Source organism: Teleopsis dalmanni, chromosome 1 (genome assembly GCF_002237135.1).
Source record: "Teleopsis dalmanni isolate 2A chromosome 1, ASM223713v2, whole genome shotgun sequence".
Lineage (NCBI taxonomy): Eukaryota > Metazoa > Arthropoda > Insecta > Diptera > Diopsidae > Teleopsis > Teleopsis dalmanni.
In genome coordinates this window covers 6,212,961-6,225,227 of record NC_051846.1, presented here as the reverse complement: position 1 = coordinate 6,225,227, position 12,267 = coordinate 6,212,961, and the positions used below count along the sequence as shown (strand labels likewise).

Genomic DNA, 12,267 nt, shown 5'->3' with positions numbered 1-12,267 from the left:
AGTTATTAATTTACGTGAATTACTCTAAAAACCTTGTTTACTGCTCCACTTCAGTGAACCAGCACTTGCAAACACACAAACTAAAAATTTTGTGAAGCCGTGTTCGGTCACTAATTGCTGCTGTCATTGCATGCTTCTATTTTATGACGCTAGGGTGGCAGCTTGACAGCTTGCATATAAAATTTATTATAAATTGTAATAGATTGGAATGCTTGATAAAAATAATTATTTGTTGTGCAATAGGTAATTATACACAATTAGTAAATTAATTTAGTTGTATAATAATTTCATTATATTACATAAATATTTCAATAAAAATTTTCAAAAAATTATCAAATAATTTAGATAGATTTGTTTTATTTAAATTAACAGCAACTTTTTTCAGCAATAGAACTAAATGCATATAACACAAATAATTTATTTATTGATTATGTCCATTTGTGTTTGAAATGGGCTAATTTATCAATTGCTTAAATACCAAACTTTTTTAAAATTAGTTTTTTAAAAAATATTTCTATTTACACGTTTTTGATGACGTATGGCAAAGAAAATGTTTTTTGGTGTTAATCATTTCACTAAAAGATTAATAACATTTTCGTCATTGAAATAATAAGTAAGTTTTTTATTTAAATTCAGATCGGCTTACAACGCCATGGCTTGACATGTCTTATGCAATTGTATTCTTTATCTTAATATAAGTGTAATATGTGCTTGAATTAAAAAAGCTAGAAACTCTAACTAATTATATGTTATTTAATTATTCTTATGCATATTATCTTTAAATTATGTTGTAAAGTCGTATACATATACTACATTATATTAAATTTATATATATGTTTTTTTAAATGTTAAAATAATTATTAAATACATTAAATTTATTAACATTAATTTAATGTTGTTGGAATAATTTTTGAGGATTACTAAATACCACGAAATATGTACATATCTATATTTTAATTTTCCAATATTCGGTGTTAATCAGTACACTACCAAAACTATATAACTAATATTTGGCGTAGAAATAATATGCAGTCTATAATCATTATAATTAACAAGAATATGATGTGCTATTGTTTGATTCAATAAAAATATTTTTCTGTGACCTGAAAATGCTTTTGATAACAAATAGAATTTGAAATACATATATAAAACAGACAACAAATAATCAAATAATAAAAGCAATAGAAAATAAAAAAAATATGTTAAAAATAAACATATGTATATAATTAATTTAAAATAAAATACAATATTTAGTAAATTTGATTTATAATTTGTAAATATCAATGTTAATGTAAATCAATAAAGTGCTGAAAACACAATACATGCGAGACGAAAAATTTTAAAGCGAGAAAACTGTTGAGGGGAACATGTTATGAGAGAATGTAAACGTGAACATAAATTTACTAAAATTTTTTAGTGCTCTTTAGTTTATTGGGACTGCTCTAAAGCATTATGTAAACCGTATTAAACCGTATTGTTTAACGAATAAAGATAAAATCAAACTAATGTTCAAATTGGTATTAGCTTAACTTAATGCACTTGTCTAATTTTAGTTTTGAATAAAATTTGTAGGAGACTAAAATATTTAAAAATATTTTTAAAAGTTGAAGCGTATTGTGGATTTATGTGGCAAATAAAATTAAACTAAATTGAAAAATTCCATAAATTCCACAATACTGCAAATTTTAAGAACTATGTTGTACAATATTTTTGCATAAGATTGTTTACAGGGGACAATGAGAGATAAGATAATTTAAATTCTGTTTCGATTTGTGTCAACTGTGTATTTTTGTCGTTATATGCTGTTATAAAGCAAATAAATTAATAAAGAAATACAAATAAATAAATAAAACTAGATGCTGAGTGTAAATAAGAGCTTAATATTTACTCGAATTAACTATAAGTTGTTTGTTTCTCAATTTATGTTAAGATTTAAACTGTTATATATAATATTAGATATTATTAATAATTTTAAGAAATACTCAAAATTTAACTAACTAGCAGCGAAAAGGAAAAAAATAATAAACCCAAATAAACTATTTTGAAACTATTTATATATTTTCTATTGCACTTTGTCATAAAATTATATATATTAAATTATTTTTTTATTAAAAGTTTTATTTATTATTCTCAACCAACATAAAAGTGAAGAAATTATGATTTAACACTTTTGAAATATATAAACACTCATATGCAAAAATAGTTTAAAGTGAAAATGTATTATTTAAACATTAATTTGGTAATATTATTTACGAATCGAGCAGATGTAATTAAAATTATGTTCTAAACTTTACTTATTTGGCTCTTTTGAGTTTGTGCGTAACATAATCACTTTGAAATCACAGTCTGAGTCCGTTCAAGATCCCGTAAGTTATTATTATGATTGAAATGTAATTAAATAAAATGAATTGAAATTAAGTTGTTAAATTCCAGTAATCCAGTTTTTTAACTTGTGAATAAATTAGTATTAATCCATTAAAGGGCATTATTATAAATTGATATGATATTAATGTTTGCTGTATGAATAGGATTTTAGAGAAGCGAGTCAAAAGAGCAAAATTATATTCAAATAAATTATTACTAATATTGTATATATAGGATATTTTTTGTTATATAAATAAACTACTTTTTTTAAGCTTAAAGTAATTTTCTGCATATGTGTTCATGCGAGTTTCAAATCGCTTTTCAACAGTCTTGAAACAACTCTAAAATGCAACCCTGTCAGAAATGAAAGACAACATTCAATCAATATTAAGTGTTGCAAAACTATATAAAAATTATAAAAATTATTATTAAAATATATTTGAATTAATTTTTATTACATTTGTTACTTCTAACTTTAAATGAATTTATTATTATCAAGTAAAAAATATCAAAGAAATGAATTAAATATTATCATGTGATATTAAAGAGGTTACTCTTATAGTCAGTGTTTTTTTTAAAAAAATTACTAATTAGCTCTGATTTATATTGTGTGTACGAATTAATGTATATATTCATTTAAAACTTTTCAATTTTGCGTTTTATGTTTTATAAGTTTAAAAAAAATGACTATATAATACTGGTTGTGATATACATACATATTGACACATATAACAATATTACTTCTATATTTTAGTAGAGATTAATGTCTTTGGTGAATGTTTGCTAGAAACACCTCGCTGCAACTCCTTTTTATAAATCCTCTCAATATCTTTTCCATATAAATCCTCGCAGCAACTTATTGCTGCAACAATTAAAAGTAATTTCTGTCACCAACTCCTCTTTATAATAATTATTTTCGAAATAATATCTTGTAGGAATTCCTCGTCGCAACTCGCAATAACTCTTCGAAAAAACTTCTCCCAGCAATTTTTCGCTCAATTTTTTCTCAGCAACTCTTCAGTAGTGGTTGACTCTGTGACCGGGGTCACGAGTGCGATGATGGGGGCATCTGAGTCCCGAGTCATCTAAGTATAGCTTAAGTTATTGGAGGGTTTGGAACGCAAGGCTTGGATAAGATCAGCAGGGAGGATGCATTATCGACTTATGGAAATATTCTTCAAAACTTACACTTTTATTTTATATAAAAGAGCAGTCAATAAAATTTTGAAAAACTCTCTAACTTGACGTTTTTATGCTGTTATCTAGTATTTTGCTCTTTTTTTTGATCGATTTTGATGCTATAAGTTAGCGTTTTTGTGCACTTTTGATGCACTTTTGCGAGTATTACTGGGTATATATATATATGAGCAAAGCTGGATCAATGAAGTTATTTCTCAGTTGATATGGATTCTATTTACTAATGCAATTTACATTGATGCGACTTTTTTATATCTGATTTACTGACTTTAGTGAATGATGTTAAAATTTTTTATCTTATATTTTTTATTTTATATCAGTATAATTATAACTTTATAAAAGAAAAAATTGATTTTATTTGAGTACAATACCTAAATCACAATTTATTTTAAATAAAAATCACAATAACAAAATTATTTACAACAATTAGATAGTAAATACATAAAACTAGAATTAAATACAAAATACATAACAATAGTTAATATAATAACAAACATATACATATATTTAACCACATACATATATTATAATGCTAAAGTTAGATTTATCTATAACCCGAACAACTTTTAACAAGTCCTCCTACTTTAGCGGTGCTTCTTCAATGGGTTTTCGACGGTACACGACATAATACATCAGACAAATTAATGCCACTCCAATGCCACCACACAGTGAAGCCCAATGCACAATATTCAGTGTCTTTAGGGAGTTTATTAGTTTCTTTTTGAAGAACGCTACCATCTCATTGTTTAGCTGAATGCCCTTTAGAATAGTAAAATGCAATAATAATTAATTTATAAGTTAATGAATTAGCAATGTCAGGTACTGTGAAACATACTTCCTCCACCCAAATAGCTGGCATTAGCACGGTTGTCAGATTCTCCGTGATCGTAATGCGATTTATGCTCTTCAAGAACATGTTGAACTGCACGCGTTTGCCTCCCTGAAGCGGCGTACCAGTGAGCTGTGGCAGTGAACCGATAATGAAAGTGAATAGAAATTAAATTAAAACTTGACTGCATAAGATATAATTTTTTTTCTATTTATAGGTTTTCTTCTACTTTACCATCTGCACATCAACGAATGTTTGATGCTTCTTCGCATCCGGTTTGAGACCGCGAATCATTTTTCTGTACTCGTTCGAGGCGCCCAACATATGCGGCAGCGTCAAAATTACTGGTGCATCTGCAATAATGAAAATTTATTGTTTAAAAAGTTAATAAATAAGTTTTTGTTTAATTTCTTAGTTATGGTGAGAAACTTGTTAAAATAAAATAATTCATTGTTTTATTTTTGACGCACTACTTTGTTGTCGTTTTTATTGAATTTATTGCACTTGTCTATTGTTATATCATTTATTTTGATAATTAATTAAAAACAAAACAGAAAAATTTAAATAAAATTTATTATAAAATTATGCTAAATATTCTTATTATGCAATTTATTTTTATTTATGTTATTATGTATTGGAGATAAGCCTCATTATGATGTGTTAATTTTTATGCAGATTGGTTAAAAAAAATTCGGCATCTATTAGGTTTTAAGCATACTAACTTTTTTGAATAAAAGAACAGTATGAAGTGGAGCGAAAAAGAGCAAGAGAGAGAGCGAGCGAGGAACAGACAGAGAGCAAGAAAGAGAGAGGAAGTGAGAGAGATTTGAGTGAGAGAGAGGGTGAGTGAGAAAGAGAGGGTGGGTAAGAAAGATGGAGAGATATATATAAATGCATAGATAGATATCAACAACTTTCTAAGTCCTTATTTAGGGCTGTAGACGAATCGGATTTAATGTCTAGAAGATCGTTCTACATAAGCTTCGTAGAGCTAACCGAAATTTATCGAATATCTTGAGTTTCAACTGGGAAGCCCAATGGCTTAACAAGAATAACGTTTGTCGAATTTCTGGCAATTTTAAACTCAACCTAACTTAGTTCGCTACTTAATATCAATATCATCGTACACATAACTTTGGTTTTGAACTGTTCATTTGCTGTTTTTTTATGTAAATAATGGAAACTAATTTTGGTAGACTAAGAGAATCTGTTGGATTCCAGTTATTAATAGCACCTTATTGTCTTTATCAGGTCTATGGAAGTTTAATGTTCTCTTGACTGGTTCAAGTGGTTGAAGTAATTCAGATATATATGAATTATTTTCACTTTACAAAAACGAATTTCTAAATGTATTCCGCAAATATACAAGCTATATCGGAGAGAGGATGCAGGCTTGTCTAGTTCCAGCTTCAGCTTTAATTTGCTTGGTATAAGTTGGTTGATCTAAGCAGCAGTTAATTGTTATTGAAAACACTGTAATGAAAAAACGACTTGGTCCATTAAGTTACTTTTAATTTGTCTATAAATAATTCCACTTAACAGTGGAATGTTTTATTGCAACAACGCTGTGAAAAACCATTTTATTATACATTATATAATGCTTTATTGATCTTAATTAAAGCATAAGTAAATAATAAATTTTAATTATCTGATATAAGTGAAATAGTATAAAGTACAATATAATCCTAATACTTGATCTATTTTATTGTAAATTGTCTTACTTTTTAGTATAAGTTGGAGTGAAGTGGCAGTCTTGTGCACTAAAGCTCACTTAAGCACAAATAATGGCTTGTTGTGATGCCACAAATGAGAAACCATCTGTGCGCTAGATCCGAATAAACCAACTAAAAGGTTAAAGTCTCAAAACATCTAGTGCAGGAAGATCGCTCTTTTAAAAAGGCTCTTCTATTCAACTAGAAGGGAACGAACCTAAGGAGTCTTTAAGCTTGGCTATGTCTTTAATCATCAAGCATGACAGCACTGTATGGTCAGTTAGAAAAGTCGTTTAAAGCACAAATCTTCTTGCATGCCTTCCTAATACGCGCTGACCTATCAGTACCAATACTGTAGTATTGGTTCTATTTTGGTTGGAGCAGCTGATTGGTATTAATTTTGTACAATTTGGACTAGCTAAGTGTTGTGATCTCACAATAATTTTTATCTCTCTAGGCATTGCTTGGCCACGCACTATGAAGTGGTGCTCTGAATTCTATACTAGAAATTTTAAACTTGTGGACAGGTATCCATTAACAAGATTTCTTTGTCCAACTATCCAACAATATTGTTTGTTATATAAAATAAAATATAAAATATAAACTAAAATTTTTTTCTAATTTTAGTTTATAATTTGGGGCTCTTGAACTACTCTTAGCTTTGAACTCAATTAAAATGACGGTACAGTTTTTACTCTTCGCAAAGCGCAAATGCTTCCTTGATTTCGAGTGTTGCCACAACACAACGAGAACATCGATTATTCTTCGAATTCAATTTTTATTACAAATTGAAATCTAAAAATGTTAACTCACGTTTTATCAATTAAACAATTTTAAATTTATCAACATTTTCATAATTATTTATGTATCAATTTTTGTGTGGATCGCAGCCGATTTATCTTTTAGTGGGACTTGAGCATCGATACGTACGCGTTAAGCTTTTAATACATTTATTAAAGTTGGTTCTTCTTCTTCTCGCTGTTATTGTAAACATTGCACAGATAATAATAATATTAATATTAATTGTTAATAATATTTCTAATAATTGCAAATAATGGAGTGTTAATGATTTTCGAGTTCAATAGAATCCAGCAACGAAGCGCCAAAGTCGTTAATTTCTTAACACTGTGCGCCGTTTTCAGAGAAGTTAACACCTCCCTCAATTAATTTATGAATCTGAAGAGTAAATAGCAAATAAAAGCGGATAATAAAATAATAATAATCATGTATAAAAATTGTATAATTATAAGTATGTACAAACACTTAGGAATATCTACACAATTATATGCCATAAATAGTTCTTCAAGTTTTTCTTATAACATTCCTTCAGGCTGTGGAGCACTCGAAGTCTTTGTTTAGATTTTGTGTACATCTTCTTCGGTAAAAAAGACTTTCGACTTCAGAATTAATTTCAATTTAATTTACTATGAGTTTATGAGATTTATTTGCTAACTTTGGAAATAATTAAGCCACACTTTGAAGTGTTAATTAAAGCACGATAACACAATAAAACTCCACTTTACATTCAACTCCAGCCAAGCGTCGATCGTCAAAAACCGATCGTGAGACGTGATAATTTAATTGAAATTAAAAATATATAAAAAAATTAAATAAAAAACACATACAGCAAATCAAAAAATATAAACAATTTTAAAAATTTGCATTTAAATTTTAACATTAAAACAAAGCAAAAATAAATTTTGGTTCAGATTTGATTGATTAAGTTGCGCACGTTGTTGGCATCTTTGATTTTTGGATGGATCATCGATGATGGCATTTGATGATCATGTCTAAGATTTATGGATAAGTTGATGTGTTAAGTTGTTTAACTATTTAAGTGCATTTGTTCTGATCTGATTTTTTTTTTCTAAATTAATTTAATGAGTGGAATTAATTATTTGCAACAAGTTTAGCAAAACGTTTTGTGTCTTCAGAATTTGCAAACATCAGAAATAAAAAATTGAAGTAGAAAAAAAATTATATTGATTTGATCAACACGTTTTAAATGAATTTTGATAATTTATTTTAATAAAAGATAAAATAAATATTTGTACAAATATTACACATACTTAATTTGTTAAGTACAAAGTAAAGTAAGGAATTCGGTTTTTTTCCATAGTGATATGCGTCAGAGTTTGAAGTGGATGAAAATATTTCTTTGAACTACATCTATGCCATTAAAAAAAAACTTTTAATATACTTTCATTTTTATGGATATTAAACAATATTCCGAAATTTACATATATTCAATTTATTCTTATGCAGAACACGAGGACTGCTTTTGATATGCCGATTTGCTAGCTAACAATGTGAGGATAAAAATACATAGAAAAGTACTTGTACTAACTTGTGAAAGGCGGATATATAGATTTTATCTACAAATCAATATGTATTTTAGACTAACCTATTGGCCTCCCTGAAAAACTTTGATTCAAATAACTTACAAAATTTACAAACAAAAAAAATTTAATTCGAGATAGATTGAATATGTCTAATAAACGGCCTATGTGAGCTTAATCCGACACTGTTTGGAGTATAAATGATTTTGATTTTCAGCCGTAACATTCGACCAAAGAAGTTTATTTATTAAGATTATATTAAAATAATATTTAACTGTTAACTATAAAAACTCAATAATTTATATATATTATTATTTCAATAAAATGAGAATTATAAATACTTTTAACGTATTACGAAGTACATAATATAAATACATATATTTTATATTACTTTTAATATCATCATAAAATCCTTATACGTTAACATTCGGTTTCATTACTTTAATTTAAATAAACAACTAGAAAAGTGCGTTAAGTTATTTAAAATGAACCGATAATAAACACTACATTGAACTTAATTAAAGGGATCGTCACTAATTAATTTAACTAATTGAGAATTATAAATACTTTTAATATAAAACTTTTACCATGTAACCATTTCGTACTGTACTATTAATAATTAGCATACTTTGTAGGTTAAGTTAGGTTATACCGGCGATCCCTGGTAGATCCACTTAGGCCTAAAGAAAATAGGTTTTTAGTGAGTTATTTTTTTGACAGGTTATCAGACTGTTCACCGGTAAAGTCAAAAGACTTGTTATATTATATAAATTCAACAGGATGAATTATGTATTCTTCTATCTTTGGGGTTGTTGTGAGGAATGTGTTAGCAAAAGGGGCGAAAAATTGTTAATTGAGGTACATCGAAACTTATCTAATGGCCTGTCACTGCAACCAACCAATCAACAATTGCTAACATACTATAAACTGGGGAATGCACCGCGACTCAAATAGTCTATTGTGTTAACCTTAGCTGTCTTTAATTAGATTTATATTTATAGTATTGCCATTGGATAAATTTATTAACAAGATCCTGGTGAGTGTTTAAAAATTTATTTTAGTTTTTTTACTATAAATATACTCATGGCTATTTTATTACCTATATTATTTTAATATCTTAGTGTACTATTGTTCTTTCTGTAGTTGTTGATTAAATTAAAATAAATAAACCATATTGATTAGATCAATTTAAGTAGAAGTACATGGGCTCTTTTCCATAGTGATGCAGTATGCGGTCTCATTGCTTGAAATGTTCTCTTCTTTATTCGTATGTGATAACCAGACAGTTGTCCTATTTCGATGGTTCACATATCAACTAAACTAGTTCGAGACTATAGATGAAATATTAATAGTCTTATAGTGGATTAAATGTAATTCTAGTTTTGAATGGTGATAATGTCAATAGAATAGTTAATTAGTGATTCAAAAGTGATGACTTTTAAATGTTTATAATAATAATTTGCATAATTGGTTCGATATAAGCAGATACGGGGATTTAGATTTCATGAATTGCTGGTTTATTTCGTTATTATAAAAATAGGAAAGTATGACATAAAAAGAAGCATTTTTAATTAATTGAACTACACATTTCAGTTATAGGAGGCAAGTAATGACGTTGACTGGATTTAAAATACATACTGCTATGATTTCAATATGGTATTCTAGGCGACTTATTCACTAGCAAAGCAAAAAAGTAAGTATTATCGAATAAAAAGTAAATCCTTCTCAAGAAAAATTCGGCTAACTCATGAAAGAAATTGTCTCCTTTTTGTATTTAATTGTATTTGAAACTAACAAAATTATTTCTTTTTCTTCTCTTTGGAATTATAGTTTTCACTACATTCAAGGCAAATACCGAAAACACTTTTAAAAGTTTTTTATATATAGATCATTTACGGAAGAGACAATAAAACTCTGTAAAGTAGGTTCTATACTACTTTTTATTAAGGCAACAGGGTTTAGAGATCTACTTTAAACTTAGAAGTGGGCACAATAGCCCCGACGGTCGTAGTGCCACATTCCCTAACAATAATAATAATATATAAATTATTATGTCACAGTTTCTCTTAGCAAGACGAATCAAGATGTCAAGATTTTGTGCTTTCTTATTAAATCGCATGGCATTTACAGTGAGAAACGAGACTAGAACCTCTTCTGACTTATGATATGCAACAATATCATCTTCCTAAGTATCCACTCAATAATCTCTTTCATAAGTCTTCAAAGCCTTAACCACGTACCGCCTTCAAAACAACAGAAAATACATTTTGATTATTGAATTTTAATTAAAAACGAATTTAATCACTTAATATTTTAAATTGAATATCGAAGATACTCACAAAATACTGCATAGACTAACTTTGGATTCCATTCAAACAACAATAAATTGTACGTTGATTGAATGACACTTCTTTCATTGAATTCAACTTTTCTAATCTATAAGATCAAATTAAAATCACTTGAATTAATTCAAGAAATGCACAGCTTCCAATATACCGTCCAGTAAATTGATCAAGTAGTTGGTGGTTGGTAGTTGGTAGTTGTCAAGACGGATAGTTTGACAGGCCGCAGACCAAATCAAAGATCAAATCAAAGTTTTCTGGTCTACAACGCATTACTTTGAACAGTTTATAGACCTTTAAGATGCTTTCATGAAAAATTTCATAAAAATGCAATAAAATGTTAATAATATTTAAATGTTATTTGTATAAAAAAGATAAAAAATTCATTTAATGAATGTTTAACAAGATTTTATGATGCAAGACGTGTCAAGATGTTTGCCTACCTCTTTTATGTATATTTTATGAGGCTCTTTTATTGATTTTGTCTTCTTGGAGTTCGGTTTGTTTCCATTCAAGTTCGATCGATCTTAATGTGGTCTTTTATTTGACTAAAAATGTCGTTTTTATGTTATTAATGTTTATTTATACGTCATTTTTTGATATTTTTTATTTAATATAGTTCACATAAATGTTTATTAATAAATTGTTAAAATATTTATAAACCGAGAATCGTCTGGTTTGCATATTTTGAATGACCGTAAAATTGTAAATTGGAATGCCTTCCGGTGTACGGTAGAAACGGGGTGTTATTGTTGATAAAAATACAAGCAGTTGTCTTTCGTTTATAAAAATAGTTTATTTCATAAACTATACAAAAAACGTTTGCAATTAAGTTGATACCTAAATTTAGACATGATTCTGGTTTCCTTGGTAAGCTTGTCGGACAACAAATTTTAATATATATAAATATTTCGAACAAATTTTTTTTAGAACCTTATACGTCAACATAGTTCAGTATTAGAGACGTCGGGTTTGATATGAAAACCATTAACAACAAATGACAAATTGCATATACTCATAATGGTTGACATTAGATGGGTTTTTTTGAAAATACATCTATCCCGCAACAGTCCTCTACTACATATTGGATCTTAGCGCTCTGATCCAACTTATAGCAGTTGTAAGTGCGGCTACGCTGCACTCTGTGATCAATATAAGCGGGAGTCTTAACAGTCGAAACTTGATCTGTATAATGGATTCTGGCATGGAGAAATTTGCATTTCCGATCGTATGTATTAGAAAATGGCGCTAGTGGTTTGAAATCTAAGATGATCTCATGGTATGTGAAAGTTCCAAGACCAAAGATGGAATTGCTGCAGTTGTCTTCGGCCCCAACACTAAAATCTCGTTTGCTTTAGGTATAAGGTCCACTAATTATTTAAGGTTCAACTAGAAGCACTAAAGGTAAATAATGGTTCAAAAGCTCTATTCCACTGTAAGCCGGTACTTCTTACATTCTACTCTATTCTGAACTTGTACTTAAT

General features: G+C 28.1%; 1 protein-coding gene across 2 annotated transcripts in view; it reads right to left on the bottom strand.

The window, feature by feature from the left end:
- Positions 1-4,045: 4,045 nt before the first annotated feature.
- LOC119665900 (sensory neuron membrane protein 2) overlaps positions 4,046-12,267 on the bottom strand; it is a 46,342-nt gene continuing 38,120 nt past the window's right edge. Inside the window, exons 7-9 of one of the 2 annotated variants that reach the window (XM_038075156.1) lie at positions 4,625-4,743; positions 4,397-4,522; positions 4,046-4,320 (exon numbers count right to left, since the gene is read on the bottom strand). In XM_038075156.1, coding sequence (XP_037931084.1) covers positions 4,141-4,320; positions 4,397-4,522; positions 4,625-4,743 — 425 coding nt within the window. In that variant the 3' untranslated portion in view covers positions 4,046-4,140. The remainder of the gene's footprint in view (positions 4,321-4,396; positions 4,523-4,624; positions 4,744-12,267) is intronic. The other variant, XM_038075157.1, reaches the window with a different exon arrangement.